The sequence below is a fragment of the Trichosurus vulpecula genome, chromosome 9 (assembly GCF_011100635.1).
Source record: "Trichosurus vulpecula isolate mTriVul1 chromosome 9, mTriVul1.pri, whole genome shotgun sequence".
In the NCBI taxonomy this organism is placed as follows: Eukaryota; Metazoa; Chordata; class Mammalia; order Diprotodontia; family Phalangeridae; genus Trichosurus; species Trichosurus vulpecula.
Genome location: NC_050581.1, coordinates 124,665,028 through 124,690,781, shown reverse-complemented (window position 1 = coordinate 124,690,781; position 25,754 = coordinate 124,665,028). Strand labels below are relative to the sequence as shown.

At 44.7% G+C, this 25,754-nt stretch overlaps 1 protein-coding gene and 3 non-coding genes across 6 annotated transcripts; all 4 read left to right on the top strand.

Moving 5' to 3' along the window:
- Positions 1-11,387: 11,387 nt before the first annotated feature.
- Positions 11,388-25,452, top strand: TBRG4 (transforming growth factor beta regulator 4). 3 transcript variants are annotated; one of them, XM_036738154.1, is made up of 11 exons: positions 11,388-11,481; positions 14,876-15,349; positions 17,619-17,942; positions 18,988-19,159; positions 19,540-19,697; positions 20,266-20,376; positions 20,925-21,069; positions 21,405-21,647; positions 22,154-22,265; positions 22,511-22,625; positions 25,060-25,452. In XM_036738154.1, exons 2-11 carry the CDS (start codon positions 14,954-14,956, stop codon positions 25,159-25,161), a joined length of 1,878 nt encoding a protein of 625 aa, XP_036594049.1. In that variant the 5' UTR covers positions 11,388-11,481; positions 14,876-14,953; the 3' UTR covers positions 25,162-25,452. The 3 variants fall into 3 exon arrangements, with proteins under 3 accessions (XP_036594049.1, XP_036594048.1, XP_036594050.1); XM_036738153.1 differs by having other exon boundaries at positions 11,394-11,526; XM_036738155.1 differs by lacking the exon at positions 11,388-11,481 and adding an exon at positions 12,008-12,029.
- Positions 18,516-18,652, top strand: LOC118832435. Its single transcript, XR_005009197.1, has one exon. It is a non-coding gene; the product is annotated as a small nucleolar RNA SNORA5 (small nucleolar RNA).
- LOC118832437 lies at positions 21,796-21,933 on the top strand. The gene has a single exon (XR_005009199.1). It is a non-coding gene; the product is annotated as a small nucleolar RNA SNORA5 (small nucleolar RNA).
- On the top strand, positions 22,776-22,913 carry LOC118832436. Its single transcript, XR_005009198.1, has one exon. It is a non-coding gene; the product is annotated as a small nucleolar RNA SNORA5 (small nucleolar RNA).
- Positions 25,453-25,754: the final 302 nt, after the last annotated feature.

The following is a 25,754-nucleotide window of genomic DNA, read 5'->3' as shown; positions in this document are numbered from 1 at the left end:
AGGGCTAGCCCTCCATGAAGCCTTAGTAAGGCTGTTCCAACTCAGTTAATACCACTTACTGCCTGAGCTACTCATTTGACGGGAATGGCCAAGGCTCTTATATCTTTGTTTGTGTTATTAAACACTTAAGAGTGTTGCTTAGCTTCAAGTCTCCACCTCCTGATTCCTACTTAAGTGCTTTTGATACAAGTCTCCTCCTCTAGACCCTGTCTCCTTTGCTTAGCCATTCTATCCCTTTACCCTTCCCTGCTCCTTCCACTGCAATGCTATGCCAACTATCTGGTTTTTCCCTCCCTCCCTTTTATAGTTCATCCAGGCTTCACTTATCATAAACACCCCCAAAAAGACAAAAGCAAACTTACTTCCCTGGGACCACGCAGACAGCATATTTCCTATCAATGTGATACTCCAGCAGCTGCACCAGGTACCCTATGCCTCTCAGTCTCTCTGCTGCTCTTTAACCATGTGCTCTTCTGATTTATAACCTCTGAAGCAAGACCAACTCAGTGTCCTGGCCCGCCCAATGTATCCAAAATTTCTGATGGGGGGAAAGTAACTGCTGATTCATCAGTGGTAAGACTTGATAACACTGAAGAACCAATACCTATTCCCGAGGCTAGTTCATTAAGCAGTATCTCTCTAGAACATATGGTTCCCCAGTCACATTTTATGACTGAAGGGCCATGAGTTTACTAATTGAAAGGGAATTAGTAGAAATAAAATACAGAGGAATATGTAAAGACAAATTAAACAAATTGCACCGCAACCTTTAACTTGCTCTCATATCTAGGATGTCAGCTATACCATCCTTAAGGGCAGACTGTCTTTTGCCTCTTTTTGTACCACTGATTAACACAGTGCATGGCATATAGTAGGTGCTTAATAAATGTTTATTGTTTACCTGTAATAGTGTTCTTGAAAAGCTGTGTAATCAAAGAAAACGTAAGATCTAATATTTCCATAGAACTTATAATTTTTCAAAGCACTTTTCCATCTGTTATTTCAGTCAGTCAATAAACATTTGTTAATGGCCTACTTTGTGCCAGGCACTATACTAAGCACATTTGTTCTTTACTTGCTGGGAGTTTGGCTAAGTAGAGACGGTAATCTCTTTTGACAAATGAGGAAACTGAAGCTGTTAAGTGATTTTTGTCTAGTGAATTAGCTGGACCTAGTATCCAGATCTCCTGTTTGGTTAGTTTATTCCCACTAGAAGGAGGGAAACAAGCATTTTTTAAAGCACCTACTATGTGCCAGGCACTGTGCTAAGCACTTAGTAAATATCCCATTTAATCCACACAAAAACACGATGAGGTAGGTGCTATTATTATCCTCATTTTGCAGTTGAGAAAACTGAGGTGGACAAAGGTTAAGTGACTTGCCTTCATACAGCTAGTAAGTGTCTGAGGCCTGATCTGAACTCAGGTTTTCCTTATTCCAGGCCCAGTACTCTTATCTACTGTGTCATCTAATAACCTCTACATTGACCATGCCAAACTCAAATTGGAACAAGGGTCATTAAACCAACATAAGGATCTCTGCAGGCATATCTTAACTTAGAAAGCTACATATTGGCATTAACTATGCTTTACTTTGCTGTACTTTTATTTTTGTAAATATTTCCCAATTACATTTTAATTAGGTTTAGCATTCAGGAATGTTGTAGGAACCTGCAGCCTGTGGCTATGTTTAACACCTCTACTCTACATCATGTTAGCTTCTAACTTGAACCACAGAACTGAAGAGCTGGAAGAAAACCCAAAGGTTGACTATTTCTTTTTGTGACACCATCATTCACCTAGTGTCCCACATTTCTAACAATGAGGTTGTTTTTCTATTCATATCCTTCCACCACTTTTCATGTTCTATCAGTTACAAAGTTCTGTTGATTCGAACTTTCTCACATCAGGCTTCTCTTCTATTCCCATGGCCACGATCTTAGTACAGGCCATCATTACTATCAGCTTAGACTATTATGATAGCCTCCTGGCTATTGTTCTTCTTCAGACCACTACCTGTTCCCATACTTTGACTATCTACTGGAGAATGGTTCCTGGTGTTATTTTTTGGTTCAATTATATATTTCGCATATCAAACTTTTATTTATGGCAAGAGTTTGCCTTTATTTCATCATTTGTGCCTTCCTTGGTTGCTACTAATTTCCCTTCCTTGTGCTTCTTTTGTCTGAGGGGCTTGCAAAGCAAAAACTCTGCTCATGTTTTGGGGCTTTTTTGGGGGGGTGGGGAAATGCTTCAAGTGTCTTTTTTTGAAAATCTTTTTTCATTGAAGATTAGGCTCAGGTTTTCTGGGTATGTCACCTTGGGTTGAATCTTGAGCTACTTTGTTCTTTTGTATACATTATTCCATTTTCTACTTTGGTTTCTAGTTCTTGAAGAATGTCTTGCATTTTTCAATTTTTCCCCCTTTATATTTGACAGCCTTTCTCCTGGTTGCTTACAGAATTTATGGTTTGTCACTGCCATTGTTAAATTTAACCCAAAGTGTCTTGGAGTTTTCAGCATAGGGTTTTTGTCTGGAAATGATCTGTAGATTCTTTTGAGTGATACTTTGTATTCTGTGTTCAGTTCCAAGAAGTTTTTTTGAATTATTTCTAGCATTCTGGTATTCAGATTTTTTGATTTGTGTCCTTATGGGAAACCTATAATCTTTAAGCTGTCTCTATATATTCTGTCTTCAATATCAATGTTTTGCTTGCATAGAAATCGTGTTTTCTTTTAATGTTATTGCTTTTTGATTTTCTTCTTCCAGATTTTCCTCCACTTATGTCTATCTGCATTCCCAATCAGGTGTTCTCTTTTGTTTCTTTAGTAAAACTTTCCACTATGGATTCAAGTTTTTCCATTCTGTCAACTATTCTGCCACAAATTCTGCTTTCAGGGTACCTACTTCCCTTTAGAATCATTTTAGAAACATCCTGCTGTAGTTCCATGATCTTTTGGGAATGCACAGGGTCCTCTGCCTCATCAGGTGTTGATTTGTTTTTCCTTTTTCTTGAAATATTTATTCAAAGATGTCTGGACTCATTTAGATAGCCTGGAGGCCATCTTCCCTTCTTTTATTATCTTTCTTATTGTTTATCTACTTGTGCTCAAGGTTTTTAACTGGGTTTTCTTCTTTCTGAGTTCTTTGATCATTTTGATTTTCTTTTCCCCTAATTCCCCTTTGCTCATTTTCTTTATCATTTCACTTTGATGTCAGTTTACCAGAGGGCTGGACTTCAAAGTTGCCTTAGCTTCCTCCTATACTAGAGAATTCACATTTCACTGGCCTTAGTCTCTGCCCCAACTGACTTCTAGAGGGCCAGAGCTGGTCTCAGCTGGCTTCCAGCTTCCTTTTCTTGAGGCCCCATGGAACCTCATACAAATGCGGTCCCTGCCCCAGTTCCCTATGTACCTTTGCTCTCTAGCCAAGCATTATTACAGAGTAGCATGCATTCTGCCACCACAGGGAAAACAATATTCCATTTTCCTATACCTCTACCTTCTTCTCACAGGGAAAGAGGGCAGAATCAAGTTCTATTGTTTGTTGCTACAGAATGCTGAGGCAAGGCAGAATGCTGGCAGAAACTACAGAGGCAGTGAAAGAATTGCTGAGTGATCCTAGAGTACAAGCCTGTGGGTCCTGTTGTACTTCCTTAGGATTTTGGTGTCTTAGCTTCCGAAGAAGGTTGCAACTACTTTTTACCTCTTGTGCCTAATTCTTACTTCAGTGATATTTAAGAGGCTGTGAAGATCAGGGAATATGTCTAGCCCATCAGCTTGTTGGTCATGTGACCCAAAGTGGAGCAAGTCTTTGCCTCTGATTATTCAAGAGGGAGGCTCACCCTCCAATCTACCACTACCACCAACAGCTATTAACAGAAGGGTGCTCAAGAGCCCCTCGAAAAGTAGTGCCCTCAGTGTTTCATCCCTAGTGCTTTGCAAATAAATGCTTTTTGATTCATTCATTCTTAATTGGTGATATTTGATGCAAAGGCATTATCACATTTTAAAGGACATTACTACCGTGCTGGAGGACAGCAACTCAGATGCTGGTATGTAGGCCTATGAGGAGAAAGTATAGCTAGCACTTGCTACCAGAAGGGACATCAACAAAATAAAGTATCTCTAGAGGATGGCTGGTTTGTGAGCCTATAAAGAAAAAGCACAACTAGTACCTGCTGCTATAATAGAACATTATTTCAGGCTGAGACCAACCGTGATTCACTAAAACTTGTACTAGTTTCTACTTAGTGTTCCCTAAACCAACTCTACACTGCCAGCTCCACCAGCCACATCAACTTTCAAGGCAACCGGGAGCATTAAAGGGGTCGGATATCTTTACTCCAGCTGTACCCAGACACTTGGCCGTTTGGGGAGGGGAGTGCAGGGAATGACTGGATGATTTGAACCTAGGTTCCTGAACCAAAGATATAACATGAATTAAGAAAAATTTTGGACCATAAGTCAGATAAGTGTTTAGACTTAGGGAAGAAGAGCAGTAGGAGGAGGAAAAGAAGTTCAAAGGGCAGCCTTAAAAACACCCAGTGGCTTCTATGTAGCTGGCTAGGGTAGTATATTACAAAAGAGTAAAGAGAGCCATTAGATTACAGGGAAAGAAGCCACATGGCAGCCACAACCCAGCAGAGGGCAGCAAAAAGCCCCGAAGACCCAAAGATCAACCAAACTACCCAATCATCATCACACATTTATTAAGGGTCTGCTATGTACCAGGCCATGATACAAACACAAGAGTGAGATGGCCTCCACCCTCTAGGAGCTTACATTCTAATAGCGTGTGGTGGTGGGGGGTGGGATACAATCGTGTACAGAAAAATAAACACAGGATATACACAACAGAACAAAGTGACTGGGGCAGGGAAGGAGGGATACACAGGAAGTATGTGTTAGTTGAGCTAAGCATTAAAAAAAATAAAAAGACTTCTAATAATCAAGAGATGAGGAGGAAGCGTATTCCAGGCAATGACAATAGTCCAGGCAAGAGATGATAAAGGCCTGAAGAGTGTTTGGAAAAAAGAGGGGAGCTTATATTCTAATTGGGAAATGCATAGAGAGAGTAGAGCTCAGGGAGTGTGTGAGTGTGTGTGTGTACATGTACACATATATATACTTTCAGGGAATGTGTGTACGTATGTATATGTTTGTGTGTGTGTACAGACACACACACACACACACACACACACACACACACACACCAAACAGAGTGGAATGCCTAGGTTGGCTGGTCAGAGTTTTGAGGAGGAAAGTCTACACAGGAAACCAAATTAGTATTGGAAAGTTGTTTAATCGGTATAGTATTTGAACAAATGAGAGTTGAATCCTTTAAAACAGGATCAAGCTTAAAGTCTCTCTACAATACCTCATCACAGCTGATCATGACTTCTCAAAGCCAATGCCAGTGGAGGACAAACTGTGGAGTATTCCACATATAACAGAGCATGCTGGTTCATCAAAAGCTAAAAGCTGTAAGGTAAGGAAAAGACAAACATTGAAATGTAAGCAAACATTCCACACCTCAACCAGAGTGATTCTTGAATAGCCCAATTGCATATGAAGGGACCAGCAAAGGCACTGAATTTATTTCTAGGGCACAAGTTGCATCCTATCTTTGTTCCTAGTCACTCGTCTGCATAAGATCCCAAAAGGAGTCTAGAAGCACAACTGATTGGTTTGTGATGATCAGTTCCAATTCAAAGTGGCATTCTGGGCTGAGAATTGGCTTTGAACCACCAAAAATGTTGAACAGGAGGTTAGTTCTCTTCTACCTCTTCTCTGAAGGTGCTAAACCTCAAGAGAGCACCCAGAAGGAAAGGTTTCTCTGCCAGGCCCAGGCTAAAAGAACTCTGTCACACTCCAACTAAAGGGAGAGCAGTACCACTCGGCTGAATGTAGTGGAAGACTGCACCTGCCCATCAAACAGTGAGCTGGGTGAGTCTAAGGGTTGACCTGTCCAGGCCTAAAAAGAACTCAGAGGCTCAGTGGTCTGGAGGCCCAGTGAGGAGCCAGTCCAGTAATGGATTTATCCAGCTGAAACTCTGTGCCCTGAAAGGATCCAGACCAGGTGAGCATCAGAGCAACTCGGTCATCACTAACACTATGTTCCATAGCAGGGTGTGAGAGTTTTCTCTGAAGAAAGGAAATCAAGCTCAGAGTTAAGAGTTGCCTTGGCCACAGTCTTTACACATACCTCACTATGATTGTATTTTTAGTTTGTGCCCACTCTTCCTCTCATAGACTCTGAGTGCATTTAATGGAGATAGCACTCATAGTTTGGAGAAGAAATGCTTTATAGCTACTACTCATCATGTTATTTTAGTAATTGTCTTTGCTAAAGAACTAAGTCTAATGACTGATTGTTAAGGAGAATCACATGGGTGCTACTGACCTAATGTTAGAAGAATCGCCCCTACCCCTAGAACCCTTAACAGCTTCTCTACTGGGGATCCAACCTGCAAGTACCATCGAAAAGTTGAAATCTGCTTCAGTGATGAGAACACTCATACAGAATTAAAGAACTGCAGTAACTACCATCAATCTATGATAGCCTTCATCTACGCTTCCTTATTACAAGTCCATCAAGGCTGCTGGTTGTCCCCCTGTATCAAGTCTCTCCCCACTATGATCCATTCTTCACTTAGGTGTCTGATTTTCCTAAAGCACCTAGTCTAACCATGTCACTCCACCCTCCCACTCCCCTATTCAATCAACTCCAGTGTCTCCCTATTGCCTTCAACTGGATCAAATATAATATCCTGTTTGGCTTATGAAGCCCTTTACAACCTAGCCCCTCCCTACCTTTCCAGGCTTATAATACCTTGAACCCTACCATGAATGCTGCAATCCAGTGACACTGGCTTTCTAGTTGTTACTTACACATGACATTCTTATCTCCCAGCCACAAGTGTCTTCACTGGCTCTCTATCATACCTGGAACTCTCTCTTCATCTCTACCTCTTGGCTTCCCTAGATTCCTTCAAGTCTCAGGTAAAGTCCTATCTTCTGCAAAAACCTTTCCTAATCTCCCTTAATGCTATCCTAGCTATCAATCAGACCAGAATACAAGCTAAAGAGGGCTTCTCTTTGACTTCTCAGAGGTTGTCACTTGGAAATACCTGGGAGAAGGTCTTATGTATGCTTCCATATATGTCTCTGAGATGACTGGCTATATAAATTCTGTTTTTCAATACAAAAACCATTTATTTAGTACTGCTACGCACACTACAGTGCTGGGCCTGGAATCAGGAAAACACTAATTCAAATCCAGCCTCTGACACTCACTAGCTACGTAACCCAGAACAAGTCATTTAACCGGTTTGCCTTAGTTTCAACTGTAAAATGGGGATAATAGCAGCATCTACCTTGGAAGCTTGTTCTAAAGATTAAATGAGATAATGATTTGTAAAAGTGCTTAGCTGATTTATGTGTATGTGTGTCTGTGTATTATAAATATAAGACTCAGGACAAGACCTTGTTCCTGCATAGCCCTACGAGCATGCCAACTCAGCTCGGTTCAACTCATGGCATCAGCAAAATGTTTATACTCTCTCCTTTTCCAATATGCTTCATTAATCATTAAAACATTAGCTCTTATTACAATTTCCAGGATTATAGCTTTATAGAGTACATTTTTTAAAATTTTAGGAGTCACACACAGTATCATAGCAAGAGCACTTGATTTGACTTTGTTGATGCAGATTCAAGGCCCAACTCTGACATCTGATTGCTGTATAACTTTGAGGAATTCACCTCTCCTCTCTGGGCCTCAGTTTCCTATTCTGTTAAAACAGGCTGATTTAAATCAGCAATTCTTAAACTGAGGATTTTTTAAAAATTTTATAACTATTTCATTTTATATATTTAAAAACATTATTCTAAAAAGGGGTCCATAGGTGTCACCAGAATGCCAAAGAAGCTCAAGACACAAAAAGTTTAAGAATACTTGGTTTAGAATTTCAGGGGTGGAGAACTTGCAGCCTCAAGGCCACATGGGGCCTTTTGAATGAGTCCAAGTTTTACAGAACAAATCCTTTTATTAAGGGGATTTGTTCTGTAAAGTTTGGATTTAGTCAAAGGGCCACACCTGAGGACCTAGAGGGCCACAAGTGGCCTTGAGGCCACAGGTTCCCCACCCCAATGATCCTCAACATCCTTTCAGGTACTGAAATGTTTTGATACTATGTTCACAATAATTACTCCAGGAAAGTTTTCTTACAGAGGGGTGATTTTATTCATTTGAGGTTGATTCTTAGTAGCTTCAATTTCATTGAGTGGCCATTTCTGATTTTGTCCACATCTAGGGCAGATCCTATTTAGAGCTAGTAGTTTGTTGACACTGCTCAAAACACCTACCTGCTTTTACAACATGTATTCTACAACTATCATTTCTCATCAGCTCATACCGACTCCTCCCCCTCAACTAAAAACAAAATAGGATAATTGGATATATATAACTGAAGGATACCTTAGAGGTCAATGGGCCCAACCCCCTCATTTTACAGATAAGTAAACTTGATAGGATGCTGGGGTGCTCGTGCTTGGATGACATTTCTCCCTTGCCTCGAAACACTATGCCTGACAGTTTTCTCCCCAGCCCAAGGATACTATGCCTAGCAATAACTCATGGGTGGGCCCTGGTAAAACAAACTATCTCTCCCCATCACAAGAACACGCTGACCTCTGAAGAAATTCTCTTGCAAAAACAGGACTATCCTGTAACCACAGAATTATCATGTATTTATTCCCAAAGTTATGATATTCAATCCAGAGGTCATGCTATAGACATCAACTCTCAAAAGCTATCTTACTACAGATGGGGCAGACTAAAAGTACACCCCTGAGAAACCCCTTCCCCTGGTTTCCAGTAGTGAACGAAGCCAGTGACCAAGGTTGTATGTTATCACCTAATTTGCATATCTGCCAGATAATCCACTGCTTTTCCTATATAAGCTTTAGCATCATTCCTGTTAGGTTACAGATTCCTTAGGAACTCTTGCCCACTGAAAAGCATAACAATTAATGTTTGCCATCCTTGACTTAAAGAATGCTTGAGTTGGTGAATTCATTCCAAACAAACCTATCTAGTACTCAGGTCTTTGAGGGGTCCCTAAACCTCTCAAATACCCCTCAAACCTCATCATTTCTTTGGCACCAGGGCCAAAGAAATGATGCAGTTTGGGGGGGGGATGACACCCAAACAGGTGAAGTGACTTGCTCCAAGTCAGTTAATAGATGGAGCCACTATTTAAGGTTCTCCAAATCTAGACCCAGCACTTTCCAAAATACCCATCAACTAATTAGCTATTTATTTACAAATTAAACACAGCTTCTTCTTACTGTAAAATAATCTCTGAGGGGCTTGGCAGAATGAAGATGGAGAAATTATATTCAGGAAACCTGGGTTCAAGTAGTTGGCTCAGACATTTACTAGCTGTGTGACCCTGAGTCAGTAATCATCACCTCTACAGCCTTGTTTCCTTATTGTAAGAGACTTATATTGCCTCTCCCACAAAGGTGTTATAAACTTTAAGCCCTCAAGTGCTATATAAATTTGAGCTACGGCTATGGTAGTGCAGCACCACGGAGATTATCTCTAACTTATTCTGTAGGTATCTCATTTATTATTGCATGTAGTCTTCCCCATCAGATTGTGAACTTTTAGAAAAGCTGGGAGGGGGGGGGTGGGAACGGACACGACTAGTCCTGCCTTTCTTCCTAATCCTGGCCGTTAGCACAGTGCCTGACATATAACGGGTGCACAATAAACCTTGCCTGACTTGCTTGCTTCCCTTTGTTCTGAAACTGACCTACTTCCTTCTCAACCCCAAGTTAAAACTCCTATTCCCTCTCTTCCACTAAGAAAAACTCCCAGACGGACTGATAGGTTTAAACTAAGGGTATGGATGCTTTAAAAAGAATTCACTTTAAAAAAATTGATATTAATGGATGGATTAAAGGGCATTTTAAAAAGAGAGGAGCGGGGTCTTAACCACTGCAGCTGCAGGCCTCTCTCTCCCCACTCCTTAGAACAGTGTTGACAGCCACTGAAAGGCAGCCAAGACTGACACTGGCAAAGAAGGACCTTTGAAAGTTTTATTTGTTGTTTATTATTATATTTTAAAGCGGGAGTGCCACGCACTGACACTGTTTTAAAAGGCTAGATTTCCTAAGGCAGTGAGGTCAGTTGCCAAGTTTCTGACTCAAAACCACAGGGGTCTACACTGTTCACAGCTGTGAGAAAGCCTGGGAAGGTAGGGGGACCAGAAAAACGACGACAAAAATGTCGACGCAGGACTTTAAGGCCAGGGTTTCTCTCCCTGGTAAAAGGGCGCCCAGGTCTCACTCGGCTGACCCTTAATTAATAGCTGTGTGACCACGGGCGAGTCGTTTTAATTTCCTGGAGCCTCGGTTTCCTTACCTGTAAAACGGAAATGAAGAAGTTTAAGGAAAAATGATGACAGGTAGTGAACCATAGGTTTCCAGGGGTGCTCGAGACCCCAAAATACCTACACGCTGGGTCCTGCCGAAAGGCTTCGACTCAAGCTTTCTCAGCCAAGGGAAAAGAGAGTTTATTAGGGATTCACCATAAAGGGATGTCTTAAGAAATCCCACCCTTTGTGACGCCTGTTTTCACAAGCGGGCCAGATTCAATCTACTGAGCTAGATTCAATCCAGAGATTATACACACAAAGATTGTAGGAGGGATTGAGGGGTGGTCTGGGGTGACTAGAGGAGGGGTTTAGGGAGGGTCCTGAGGAGGAGTCTAAGGAGAGATGAGGTTAGAGTCCGAGAACCAAGAGAATGGCATTAAGGGTGGGCAGTAGCAGAAGGTATGGATAGATAAGTATCAAGGGTGGGAAGTAGCTGGACAATAAAGGGCGAGGCTAGGCAGAGATTTGGGCCTAATGATAATGTAAGGCTTATGGCCTTAGGGGAAGGCCAGACCTAGTTGGACGATTCAAGGGCAGTTCAAGGGGGCTCCCAGAGACTGTGCCCTCATCAGAGATGAAGGAAACCGTAAGCTTTTTGTTTAAGAGCTAATATTTGTACTGCAGAAATCTCCAATATCATTTCCTTTTAAAAATTGTTGTGGCCTACCTCACAGGGTTAGTTTAAGGAAAGCGTCTCCTAAGTCTCTAAAGATGCGAGTTATTACTCCTCTGGAAATACTCCAGTATTTCCCTAAGGAACGACACCGCACCCCTGCCCTCCTCCTCCCCTCCCCCCCATAAAAAGTCTTTCATTTCTCCCAGGACTCGCCAGAGCTTCCGCCTTCCCATGGTTGGGTCAATTCCTCAAGCCTGATCATCCCGGCGATAGTTCCTCCCGGAAGTAGAAAGGCTTCACTTCCACCCGTCGCGCGCCCGGTGACGTCATGTGCGTGCGCGACGCCGGTTCAAGTGGCCTTGCGGTCGAGTGGCCGTTCCTTCTTTCGCTTTGTCGGCGTGCGTGGCGGCGTATGGAGGTCAGAGGCTGCGAAGGCCTAGGGGTGCTGCCCCTGGAGACCCGAGTGGGTACAGCCCCAGGGAGGAAAAAGGGGTTGGGGAAAGGGAGCCAGGAAGGTGCGGGAGTAGGGGGAGGAGGCCGCGGGAAGGTCCAGAGGCGGAGGGGGACGAAGGGCCTGAGAAGGGGAAGGCCAAGCTCACGGGGAATCTCTGGAGCGAGGAACCGCCTCCTCGACTCTGGGTGTGCGGAACGTTCTTGAGCGCCGGCTGGGTCCTTCACGTCGATGCCCCGCTCCCGGCTGCTTCTCTTCCCACGGGGTGCCCCTACCCCGCATGCGCCCCCGGCTTCCGGCCTCGGAATGCGGGCCGCGTGGTGCGGTGGGGGGGCGGGGCGGGGGCGGCTTTGTAGGCCGCGTGGAATCGACTTGCTTATGCACTGGCCGCCGGGTGCACGTGTGACCTTGAGCAGGTCCCTTAAACCTTTTGGATTGGAATGGGTGGATTGGACCTCGTGACCTCTAAAATCACTTTCGGCGCCAAGTTAATCGAGCCCCCAAAAGGCCTGGCGGTATGAGAAAATGAATATTCTCTCTCACCCCGTGGAATGCTTTAGAATTTTACCGAGAAACTTCAGGTTCAACCCTTTGGCATAGGACAAGAGATGGGGAGGTGATTTGGCCAAGGTCACGCAGCTGGGAGAGCCAGGTCTCACGGCTCCCAGCTCCCTGCCCCTTCTGGAGGCTGGAGCAAAGAAGTTCCATTGTTAGAGACTTAAGCAGGTTAGAAAGGTGAGATACAGGGCTTCCTGGGGTCCGCTTAATGCCCGACTTGGAGACAAATCCAGAGGACTTTCAAGGTCGTTTAGTCTGACCTCCTTTTATGGTAAGGAAAGGCTTGGAGGTGGTTTAAGGGACCCTTCTAAGTGGTCTAGTAGTTAGTGGCAGTTCGGGAATCCAAATCCAGGTCTTCTTGAACCCAGCTCTTAATACTCTTCTAGTAGGTTGTGCTGCCTGTCTTAATTATGTGTTAATCCGAAAACGGTCTGTAAAATTTCTCAGAAACTTGGCTTTTACAAAACCGGAGATTTGTCTGTAATGGTGTTGATAGTGTCAAAGGTAAGCACTCACTTTTTTCCTTTTTTTTCCTTTTCCAGAACTAGGCTGAGAGCATAAAAAAAACATGATCTCTATGACGGGGATAGAGGCTCTGGGAACCCCCTTCAACTCTCCTTGAATCTTCCCACTTGATGAGGCCTTTGCCTGAGGCCATAAACCTTCCATTACCTAGGCCCAAATCTCTACCTACCCCTCTATTGTCCCGCTGTTTCCCACCAAAATCCCATTCTCTTGTTTCCTGGAGTCACCTCTAGTCACCCCAGTCCCATCAAGATCCTCCTTAGATTCCTCAAGACCCTCCCTAAACTCCTCTTCTAGTCACCCTAGACTACTTGACCACCCCTCCATCCCTCCCACAATGTTTCTGTATATATAAACTCCATCTTTTCTCCATGAATGCGTTCAGATTCCATCTAGCTCAGTAGATTGAAGCTGGCCTGCTTGTGAAAACAAGCCTCACAAGTGGTGAGATTTCTTAAGACTGTCCATTATGGCTGGTCTTTAATAAACTTTGTCTTTTTCTTTGGCTGAGAAGGCTTGAAAACATTTTAGTTGTGGGTTGCTTGCCCTCTTTGAGTATGTTTTTAGGAAAAATGAGAAGCGATAGTATGGGATAGAACAGTTCCCACCTTGAGTTTGGGATCTGCTTGTGGTCTTCTTAGGCCAGGACTGGCTGCAGCATCTACTGTCTATTCTTAGGAGTTTCAGTTCTAGTAAGTGGAGTAGAAGTAGGTGAAAAAGAGTGACTGTTGACTTAGTGGATTTCCACCCTGTGCAAAAGTACACAAATGATTTAAGCTGGATTTGGAAGGGTTCCCAGTTCAACCCATACTTGCAGAAAGAATCCTTCCTACAACATAGGTAGTAAGTGGTCACCAGCCTTTGCTGGAGAAACTTTCTTGATCGCTAGGCTGCCCTTTCCATTTTTTTTTTTTTGACAACTCTCATTGCTAGGAAGATTCATTTTATGGTATGTTTACATATCTTCCTGACCTATGTGGCCAAGAAGTTTGATTAGTCTTCCACATGCTGTCTTTGTGGACATCAGACTATTACTGGATTTAATCTCTTATCACAGCACTTGATTAAGATGAAATGGTCACTTTCTCCCCAAGGTTCTTTTTGCTAGAAAAGCTATGTATAGTCTAGCCCTTTCCTACAGAAATGATCAGAGGTCTAAAGAGGTTAAATGAAAGTCCCAGATCATAATCTATTCTATGGTCCTAAGCTGTGTTGATTATTTCACAGCTTCTATTCTGTCCTTTTCTTTCAAATCTAATACCATAGTTCCATATTAATTATCTCACAATTGGTCTGAGAAGATAGGCTTTTAGTGGATTCTCTTCTTCCCATCAATGTCCAAATTGAGTTTACCAAAACATAACTCCTCCACAAATATTTTCCAAGGTTCCCTGATTATTTACAACCTGGCTTCAGCCTTCCATTTTCAGCTCACTGCTATCATCCATGAAGCCCACACTCCAAACTAGTCCACAGTCCCCACATAGATCATCTGTAGTTTGCACAACTTTTTAAATCCTGTGAAAGATGGGAGTCTTGGCTGTTTTGTTTTTTGTCTGTATCCTTGGGGCCTCACAGGGAGATGACTCTAAATAGAGTTGAATCAAACCCTTTGAGGTAAATAGTTTGAGTTACACATGTGATGTCACAGATAATACAAACCTTAGCTAGAAGGAATCTAGTCTGACCTTCCCTATTTGAAATGAGAAAACAGAGCCACAACTTTCCTGTGGCCACACAGTGGGCAGGCTTAGACTTAAGTCCAGTGCTTATTCTTGCTTTACCACCCTGCCTCTCCCACTGCCCAGAGGAGCATAGCCTTAGCAGAAAAACTTGGTCAATTACCATTGGAAGCAGTTGCCTTTTCTGCAACAAGAGGCGATTCAAGGTCTATTAGATGAATAGTTAACCTGTTGAGATCAAGCAAGTAGCTCCTGTCACCTGCCGCGTGTTCCGTACTGGAGAACAGAAAACATAAGGCAGTTCCTTTCCGTAAGGAGTTTACAGTTCTGCTGTGAGATTACAATTTTCAGGAAATAGGCAGTTATTCAGAGTATTAAATGACTGGATTGAATATAATCAGTTGCTGAAATATTTGTAAAGGCAGTGTTCTGTGTGCTTGGTGTTGTTTGGTGGTGGTAATAGGGAAACCTTCATGGGAAAAAAGTGGCCTTGAAAACCACCTTGGTCTTAATGCTTATATTTCAGGAACGACTATTATAATAACTTGTTTGTACTATGCTTTAAGGTTTGCAAATCCTCTTTCTTGCTTTAACAGGTCTTAAGTGGCTTGAGTTGAATTGAAAGTACTACACCTCTTCAGCTTCAGTGTCCCTCCCCAGGCCTAGAGAGCATCATGGCATCTCGCCTGATGCAACGCTGCATCTGCCTTTTGGCCACCCACCAGGCCTCACCTTTAACTGTAATTGGCAGCCTAAGGCTAGCCGGGGCCCCCTGCAAGATGATGACCACCTCACGTGAATCCACTATCTCCACTTTGGATAGCCTCTTAAATAAGGAGCCATTGTTCACGCCCTACCCACAGACTCAGGAAGTCGACCAGAAGATTGAGAAGGCCACCACCACTGAGGAAGTGCTAGAATTGCTTAATGGTAGGCACAAGCTACACCATAACCATGCTGCCCTCATGGTAATTAAGCTTTCTCGCCTCTTGGCTGATAAGCACCAGGACAGAGACTCACTCCTTAAGGATGCCCGGGTTCAGAAGCTTTTCCGCACTATGGACACCCAGGTGAGCTACAGGGCATTATTTAGACCTTTAGAAAAGATGAGAACGACAGAAGTATTTATTTTGTTTACGTGGGCTAATACTCTACTAGGCATTTGGTATTGCATCTTCAAGTACAAACATGGGCCGGTCAGTCAGTCTAAGAGTCGGGCAAGAACTGGATTCTTTATATTCTCCACTGTGCCAAGACTCTGCTAGATGCGGAGTTGATTAATTTCTTGAGGAGATGCTTACTAAGCTCTTCCGTTGTGCAGAGTGCTGGGGCAGATGGATGATACTCTGACCTCAAGGAGCTTACAGTCTAATTAATATATTACACAGTGTTGTATGAGAAATATGTCAAGACATACAACAAAATGTGCTATATGAGGTCTGGAGCTGGAGGGCTGGGAGGTGGCGTTTGAGTTGGGATGTAGGACTGCCTTAGGAGTAGGACAGGTGAGGACATATGGGGATCAGAGAAGCCTTCATCAAGAAAGTAGTCTTTGAATTGAGCTTTAAAGGATCATTTGGAATTCAGCAGAAGAGGGAGAAGGACTTTTCAAGCATGGGAAAATAGTGTGAGCAAAGATATGGAAGTAGGAAAACAAGGCATGTAAGAGCATTTAGAGGGAGATAGGAAATAAAGCTGAAAGTTAAAGTGGTACAAGTTTGTGGAGGGCCTTGACTGTGAGGCAAAGAAATTTAGGCATAATTCAGTAAGCACATGAGGAGCCACTGAATATTTTGAGCATCGACATAACCACGTCTTTGCACAAGATTATTCTGACAGTGAAGGATAGATTTGTAGGGTCATACGAGTGGAAAAAGGAAGACCCGTTAAGAGCTATTGTGTAGTCCAGGCAGGTATTGATAAGGGCCTGTGTTAGAGTGGTGGTAGTGAGAATGAAGAAAAGGATGTAAGCTGGACATAGAATAGACATGATTTGGTAACTAGCAAAAAAGAGGAAGAGGGAAAGGAAGACTCAAGGAGAACTTGGTTTCATAGATGGAAGTAGTAAAGTTAGGATGAATTTAAGAGAAAGGATAATGAGCTCGGTTTGGGACATGTTTATCACAGATCTTTTTGGTAGTCTGATGATTATGAACTCTTCAAATACGTAAAGTAAGATTAAATCAATTAAAGTTCAGTTATCAAAATATTTAAAAAGAGAAAAAATAAGGTTGAGAACTCCTGGGTTAGCGAGATGGTCAAATCAAGAGAGTGTGGTGTTTGTGAAGCCAAAAAAGAAGAGAGTATCCCATAGGGTAGCAGTATCAGGTGCTGCAATTCAAGGGAGACATGAAATCATATATTGTGGGCTAAAAGGGACCCTAAAGATCATCTAGTCAACTCTGTAACTGTACAGATGAGGATAAAGGCTCAGAGAGGTTAAATGACCATCTCAGGGAAGTAGCGGAGCCAAGATTTGAACTAAAGTCAATTCTAAATACAACTGGTTTTTCTGCATCATGAAAAAAAAAACATTAAATTTAGCCATCCATAAGTCATTAGTAATTTAGGACCAGTTTTCGTAGGCTGAGGTTTGGGAACTGGGTTGCAGGAGGTTGAGAAAAAAGAATGGGTTGTGAGTATTAGAAGTAATGAGAAAACAGAAGCTGGACAAGGTAGAGAAGTCTCTTTTAAGGGTGTTGAAGAGACCCTGCACATTTCTAGGTAGATAGGATGATGTGCCTGCAGGAGTATGTTAGGGTGAGTGCAAGGGTGCAGCTTGTGGGATTCACCTTTGAAGGGTTGAGATACCATCTTCTTGACCACAGGGTATTGACAAAATAGGAGGCTCTCTCAAATACACTCATTGATAGGAAAGGTTTGCAATTTTTGCTATAGAGTAAGCTTTCGATCTAGCAGCATGTGAAACATTTCATAGCCAGAAAAGTTGTATAAATGAGTGTCGACTTGTGTACAGAACTGAAGCGCTCCAGGACTTTTGAAAAGAGCCTTGGATTCTGAGGAGCAAGAGGAAGAAGGAGTGCATCCCATGGCCATTGCAGTGGCACCAAGATGGCAGGTGGGAGGTGTCATGTGAGGACCAGCTTGAAGGATATCTCAGCTAGACCTTAGAAAGTGCATGGGGGGGGGTGGTGCGGAGAGGGTAGGTAGGTAAGTTAAGACCAGGTTGTAAAGGGCTTTCAAAGCCAAACAGGAGTTATATTTGATTTCAAGAAGTACAAAGAGTTACACAGTCTTCTCACTGTTTCAGTCTACTTTCCAGTTGCTTTTTAATTACACTTTGGACTAGAAGGTTATTGTCTTCCATCCTTGGCCCAGGTATCCTCAATCTGGCATGGAACCCTTATGAATTTGCTCCGGAGCCTGTACGCATTACAACTTCCAGAAAATTTCAAGCCTCTGCGATCTGTGGAGCAAGAGGTTCGCTGGAGGCTTCGCCGAGTTAAATATAAGAATCTGGTTTTTCTGGCAGAGACTAGCATCCCCTACATGCAGGAGCGGACCTCAAAGGAGCTCCTGACAGAACTCTTGATGCACTTAGAGCGGCGCTGGGCAGAGATTGATGACTGCCGCAGTGTGGTGATCCTCATGACCAAAGCCGGGCACCTCTCAGAGGCACTAATGGACCATCTAGAGGACAAGGTATTGGGAAATGAGGGCTGAGGAACACGTTTCCTTCCCCCTGAGAGTTTGTCAACCATCGCTCATAGAAGATTTTAGGGAAAGTAGGTAGAGTCAGAACTTCCCTCTCTGCTCCAGGCGCATGCCCTCTGGGGCAGAAGCTGTAGTCTTATTCTTTAGTGTCTCAGCACATGGTCCCAGATGACATAGGACAAGAAGCATGGCTCCCTGGGAAATGGTGGGTTGTGGTGCCTTCCACCTCTAAATTGTGAATCTATGTTCTGCTCTGTTTGTGGTAATGGGGATTAAGAACCTCAGCCACTGGCAGAAAGTCAGCCAATTTGTAGCCAGGGTTTTTCCCCTTCATAAGCTTCTGTGTTTTTAGAGGGCTTTTATTTTTTTCCAAAGCAATTTCCCATCCAGTATCCAATCTCACTGATAATGAGGTAGGTAGAATAGAAGCTGCCCTTAGCTGACATAAAGTTTATAAAAATAGTAGTTCACCCAAGGTCACACAGGAAGTTGGTGGCAGTGTTGAGCTGCCTCCAGCTTAGGTCTCCTTAACTCCTAGTCCACTGTACGTGATCTGTCCTTTGCAGCCTTGTCAAATTCAGCACCTGCCTCTGGCCATGGCAAGGGCTGGCCCAAAAGGCTGCCACAGAAACACTGTGGTTCATGGGCCCTATGTCCTGCTTTCTGGGACCTGGGGATAAGTTTGGCTACAGACACTGGATTTCTACCAGCAGACTTTTCCCTTTAAGTGTCTGGATTTCAGGTTCTAAGCTGCCGTAGAGGTCCCTGAGACTTAGAAAGTTTTTCCGCTATCCTTGGGAGTTCATGATAGAAGGGTATTGGCATGTGAGAATTTGATTTAGTTCGGGTCCACGAACGTCCATAGAGGTTAAAACATCTCATGGGGTATTTCCTATGGGGGAGGGGGGAATCAATGTTTTGGGTGCTGGATTGAGACCAACTCTCTAGCTCCTCCCCCTCCCCCCCATCTTGGTGCAGCAGAGAATGGCAGCTGCCCAGCTAGCTGACCTCCCTGGGTGGCTGTGGTTGACAGTTCCTGGAGTTGGCAGAGCAGTTTGGCCCTGAGGACCTGCGGAAAGTGATGCTGACCCTGGCTTCTCAGAACCGGCGGTCAGTGCCTTTACTTCGTGCCATCTCCTACCACCTGGCTCAGAAACCTTTTACTCTGACAAGAGGAATGCTTATTGACTTTGCATATGCTTATGGTAAGGCAGTGGAAGTGACTGAGGAGGGCAAGGAATTTAAGGGTCTTGTCTCCATCGCTAAATCTGTTGTCGTGTCTTTTCCTTTCTCCTTGTCATATCAGTATTTGCCCTACCCCTCTGGCATGTTTGACCTAAAAAGCTGCTACAGAAACACTGTAGCACTTGGACCCCACATATTCCTGTCCCTTTTACCCCATTAAATTTTAAGACACTAGCAATTCTGGTTCGTGGGAGATGGGACCAGGGTTCCTGAGGTCTGGGCAAGGCTAGTGAATAAAGGAGGTGGCTTTTCAGGCTCCTGCTGTGGATTTCCCCCCTCTTTCCCCCATTCCCTCAGGGGCCCTGCCATTAAGCTCACTATAGTCTCCTTTGTCCTAAAGGAAAACTAAACTTCCACCAAACCCAGATATTCCAGAAGCTCGCAGCTGAACTGCTGTCCCAGGTGTCCAGCATGACGCCCAGTGAAATAACTCAGTGCTCTAAGTCCTTTGCCTTCCTCAAGTGGCTCAACTTGCCTCTTTTTGAAGCCTTTGCCCAGGTAAGCAGGGGTCAGATGGACTAGAGAACCCTACCACCCCAGGGCTAGGAGGTCCATTTTAGATAATAAGAGTGACCGCCACCATGTATATAAAACTTGGACAGTTGCAAGCAGTGGGATTTATGGGCCAGGCCTGGTTCAGAAACTGAATAGAAAGTGTCCTTTCAAGATTTCTCCTTATGCCTTCACTACAGTCATATGAGGTATCTCCTAGGTAGATACCAAGCCAGTAGCCACAGATTATTACTAGTTGATAAATTTTCTTAAGAACCATAACCATTAACAGGCCCAGGCCACCACCTTACCACACAGGCCCTTGCAAGGCTTGGGAGCCCAAGGTCCAATGACTGGTATGTCTGTATTCTCCTGCCACTAGGAAGATAACACTTCTGGAAGAGCCATAGGTGTTTGGGGAACGACCTGTGTCCTTGAGAGAATAGATTAGATGTGTGTCTTGACAGGTACATTGGTTGTTGGATAATGAGGTAAGGGGTAATAGACTCAAGTTAGGTTAGGAAACAAATGGGCAGCCTCTTCTCTATCTTACCCTACCTCTTCTGGTCCCCAGCATGTACGGAACCAGGCAGACAGCTTCACCCCACTCCAGCTGAGCAACATGGTCTTGGCATTTGCTCGCCTGAACTTCCGTCCTGAGCAAGAAGAGCAGTTCTTCAGTTTGGTATGGTTCTTCCCTACCCCCGTTTCCCCTTCCTGGAGGGAACACTAGAAGCAAGGTCAGGATGGTGGGCTTACATGTGGTTTTGTTCAAGGGACCAATGAAGAATGAACTTGGCTGGAGCATTTGGGTAGAAGGACAAGAGTTCAAAGGAAGAAAGGCTTCTGTTGTCTTAATTTTACTCCTAAATAAACCCTAAAAAACCTAATCTTGTGGACATGTAGAAATGGCAATAGAAGAGGAAAAGTGGGTGCTGGGAAAAAATACTTGGAGAAAGGGGAAGCAGGAATACGGGTTCAAGTGCTATAGATCTCTGACAAAATGAAAAAGCCTAGAGTTTGAGGTTAAGGCTCCTTAAAAATGTGACTCGGAGAGGGAGAATTGTTATCCTAGGAAGATGGCAGAGGATGTGATGTAGACCTCACATTTTTTGCAGGCTGCCTTCAGCCTTGGGTTGTGTGACTACCTCATTGATCATATCAGGGAGTGTTCCACCCAGGGATGGATGCCCAGCTGCTGAGAGGGAGCCTCACACCTGTTCCCTTCCCCAGGTGCACAGGAAGCTGGAGCCAGAACTGGCCAAGTGGAACCCCACCCTGCATGTCGATGTGGTGTGGTCTCTTTGTATACTGCAGCAAGTACAGAAGGCCCAGCTTCAAGAGGTTCTTCGCCAGGACTTTAACAGCCAGTTTCTAGGTGAAAGATTGAAGGGTTGGGGAAAATAGTCTGGCATCTCCTCTGTCTCTTTCCATTCTCCCTCTTGAACTGCCACGGGCCAGGGCCAGGGCCAGGGCCAGATTCAGCCCTGACAGGTACCTTATGCCTGCAGTGGAGAATTACCTGGATGGTTCCCACAGTAGTAGATTGCTCCTGAGCCTTGTCTGTCTTCACGTGGCCCAGGTACAAGATAGGCTCCAAGCTTTTAGTTCTGCTTTTCCTCCAAAGTTGGCTTCCCTTTGACTGACAGTCTACAGTGTTTGAGTGTTAACTGTAATGTCCTTCCCTAGAACGTGGCTCTGTTCTGTTTCCAGATGGCAAGTTCCCTCAGAACCAGAACACCTGCCAGAAGCTCATCCACATCAATGCCACCGCTCAGCTGGAACATCCTGAGTACACTGGACCATTCCTGCCAGCAGCGGCTCTCCACCCCCAAGCCCCCACATCCAGGAAGATGACACCCATGCAGAAAGATCTGCAGGACATACTGAAAGGGTGGCTGGGGAGCGATGACAAGGCCCGTTTTGGAGAGATCACTCAGTATGGCTGGGAGCTGGGTGAGCCTGCACGTCTTCCCCACGCTGTACCTGGGCTGATGGTGTTGCATCCACAAATACCCTTCCCCTATTTTTACCACCTCAAACCTAAACCTCCCCAGAGGTTTCCCAGAGCTTCTATTGAAATATTTGGTTCTTCCTGCAGTTCTGCAGCTGTGTCAAATTCAGCACCTGCCCCCTTTCATGGCAAGAGCTGGCCGGAATAGCTGCCACAGCAACACTGTAGCTCATGGGCCCCAAGTCCCTCTTCCTGGGGCTCGGGGATAAAATCTTGCTGCAGACACCGGGCTGGGCAAGGGTATTCTATGTTTGCCTTCCCTCTACGTTTCTGGCTAATTACTAGAGGCAGGTTAACCAGTACTTTGATCATCTCACTCAGGCACAGGCCTGTCTTGGCTGCCATCTTCAGCATGAGATCTCAATTGAAGCTCCAACTCATTGACTATCCATTTGCTCCTTAGCCCTTATATTCCCATCCTCATCTCTCTTGCTTTCCCGTTATCTAGATGCTGAGTTGGTACTCGACGCGGACAGTCAGCCTCTGCCCGTGAAGAACTTTTTGGCGCCTCACCTGGCTCAACCAACTGGAACTCAGCCTTTGCCCCCTGGTGCCAAGAGGTAATGTGCTTGTTGTTCCAAACCCTGTGTAACATGGGCAGAGGGTGTGGGGGGGTGTCATTCCTACATTGGAAGGCAGGAGTTGGCCTTGGCTACAACATGAGCAGGAGATCTGTATCTTCCTTCTGGGCCTCTCTTCTGTTTTTCCTTTTGATCTTCCCAGTCCTTTGTCTTTGAGGAGGAAAGGTGAATGAATCTTTTTCCATGGAGTAATGCCCAGCTTCCTGTACTTGCCTTTTCTCTAGGTTGGTTTTTCTACGTTGGGAGTTCCCAAATTTCATCAGCCGAAGCAAGGATCTGCTGGGTCGATTCGTTATGGCCAGGCGCCACCTTCGGGCTGCAGGCCTCCTGGTGGTCGATGTGAGTACCGAGTATGGGTGTGGTTATCCAAAGCCCTAGCCTCCCTTCATGGGCTGGCAGAGGAGGAGGGAGAGACCAAAAGGATGGGAGAATTCAGTGTGCATACACATGCCTTGAACTTAGTTGTAACTGTTTTTAACCTTTTAGACCTGCAGCTGCGTCAAATTCAGCACCTGCCCCCTTTCATGGCAGGAGCTGGCCCAAACAGCTGCCACAGCAACACTGTAGCTCATGGGCCCCAAGTCCCTCTCCCTGGGGCTCGGGGATAAAATCTTGCTGCAGACACTGGGCTGGACTAGGTTAGGACATTCCTCCTCTCCAGCCATTTTCCTCTTTCTTTATGTTGTCCCTTCCGCTCTGCCGACTGTTTCACCTGCCTCTTGACTTGTTTTACCTGTCTTTCTCTTTCAGCAGTATTGTTTCTATAAATACAGTATGCCTGATGGAACTGTCATTCACTCTGCCATCACCTGCAGGGGCCTTCACTTAGCCCACTGCAATCAAAAAGTACAAATGTGGGACTAGGGATCAGCTAGTAGTTGGAGACAAAAACAGCTTCATCCAGTTCTCAGTTATGTTGTGACATCCATTCGAGGTTCTCTGAAAAGTTAAAAGTGGGAGAGCTTGCCTCTAGCTTAGGGGAATCTGGGAAAGTCTCATAGAAAGGTAAGGTTGGCACTTTAAGAATACCAACAGTTAGTCTTGGGGGGGAGCATTATCAGAAGACCAAGGCTCAGCTGTTCTTTTGAACACTCGTTTCAGCCTCCTAACAGCTGTGCTATATTTCATTCATTAATGTGCTGGGATTCACACGTGGAACTCTACCCGCCTTTCTCCACTCTTTGTTGTCCCCCCTCCAGACCTTCCTTCACTTGGCTGTGATTGGTTTGGCATCAGAATCTGACTAAGGTCTGAGAATGTTGACAGCCCCTTGTTGCTTTTTAAGCAGGAAAGTGTTGGTTCAGAGCTTCACATTAGGAAGATGGCATTAGGAAGTGGTTGGAACAGAGAAGCTAGAGGCCAGTTAGGAGACTTGAGATCCCAGCTGAGGGCTGCTGCTTAGAAGCTGGAGGGGGCAGATTTCAGGAAGTATCATAGATGGGGAATCAAGGAGACTTGGCACCAGTTCGAGTGGGGCAATGGGGGAATTGGGCAAGAAAGTCCAGGGTGAGAGTTTGAGGTGATGGTTATATGTGTAGGTATGGATGTCGAGGAAATAAATACCAGACTGGAGTTTCAGGAAGAGTTGGGGCCGGAGATAATAGATGGGTAAGTCGCTAGCACAGATACCATGAATGAAGCCTTTGGAGTCAGTGAGGTTGACAAGAAAAAAGAAAAGCCTGCCAAGGACAGAGTGCCTTGGTCTGTGACCTTTCTGGCTGCCAAGAGTATCTTAGAAGACTAGGAAGGGAGGAAGTAGCTACAGAACGAAATGTTGGGCATCAAGGGAGATAAATACAACAAGAAAAAACTTGGGATTTGCAATAAAACCTGCCATCGATGACACTGAGGAAAATTGAATAGCGGAGAGGAAGTGGAGGTAGCTGGTGATTTTGTCATGAAGTCATTTTCAGTTATGTCCAACTTTCCATGAACCCATTTAGCATCTCCTTGGCAAAGATACTGGAGTGATTTTCCACTTCCTTCTCCAGCTCATTTAACAGAAACAAGGTTAAGTGACTTTCTAGGGGTCACACAGCTAATAAGTGTCAAGCCAGATTTGAACTTCGTTCTTTCTGACTTGAGGCCGGGTACTCTACTATTGTAGATACCAGCTGTGGCTGGTAATAGAGGGTACTTTCCCTAGAAATTTGGGGGTGAATGGAGATACTGGACATAGAACTTAATCAGTGTCTCAGTGGAGAGTGCTGGGCAGGTTTGATCTAAGTTAGTGATCCTTTGATCAAAGGAAGGTGTTTTGGTTTGTTTGCTTATTTTTAGGAAAATGGATGTCTGCGCGTGTTTGTAAGTCATCCATAGTGGGGGTGGTATTAAAGGTGTGTGGGAGGATAATTGCTAGGGACAAGCCAGGGTGAGAATGACAAAGTAAGGGCACATAGCAAGTAGTTAACCTTAGAAAGGAAAACCACATCATTTTCTGAAGCCAGAGAACGAATGGGTGAGAAAAGAGCTTCAGTTCAGTGGAGTGGAGAATTAAGGGGCCCAGCAGGCTTTCCAAAAGGAGGACATTGGACCGCTCAGAACCCTTGCCTTTTGACAGTTTGCACTTGAGTGTTTCCTCTTTCCAGAGCACAGGGTCGTCTTCAGATTAGACCAAGGGGGCTTTGAAGAGCTAGTATTGACTGAAAAGACCTGGAATACTCATGCTGCCTCTTTACATACAACACACATTCTTTCCTTGGCAGGGCTTGTGGGGTACATGCTCTTCCCTCAGCCGCATTGGGCCATCCTGACCTCTGTTTGACCTCCCTAGGTTCCATACTACGAGTGGCTGGAGCTGAAATCTGAATGGCAGAAGGGTGCTTACCTCAAGGACAAGATGGGGAAGGCTGTGGCCGAGGACCTGGCCAAGTGACCTTCCCTCTTCTAGCCTTATTAGCTCCAACCCTGCAACAGAACAGCTTGTGTGGAAGGGAAGAACTTGTGTATTCAGGGTCCTACCAGTCAGCCCAAGCTTATTCCCAGAGACCTCCACCTGACGAGGACACACCTGGGCACTAGATGCTGGTGGTGTTGAAGCCTTTCTCCTCAATGATCTGACTCCTGCTGCTACTGAATTGGGGTTCTTGGGTAACCCGGTCCTATGGGGGGAGCAGGGGAGGACTAATCTTAATTCCCCAAATAAAGGTTTCCCTCTGAGTTGTGACTCTGGCACCATGAGTCGTAGGGGCTTGAGGAAGGAAGGCTGCCATTACAGCCTTTGATTCAGGCTCGTCAGCCCACTGACATCTTCCCTGCTGCCTGAGAGGTGGCTAGGTGGTGCAGTAGTTAGGAGCGCGTTGGGCCTGGAGTCAGGAAGACTTGGGTTCAAATCCAACCTCAGATACTTCCTATGTGTGGGACCTTGGGCACCAATCACATATCTGCTGCTTCAGTTTCCTCCTCTGTAAAATCGGGATAATAGCCTTACCTCCCAAGGTTGTTTATGAGGTTCAAATGAGATCCTTG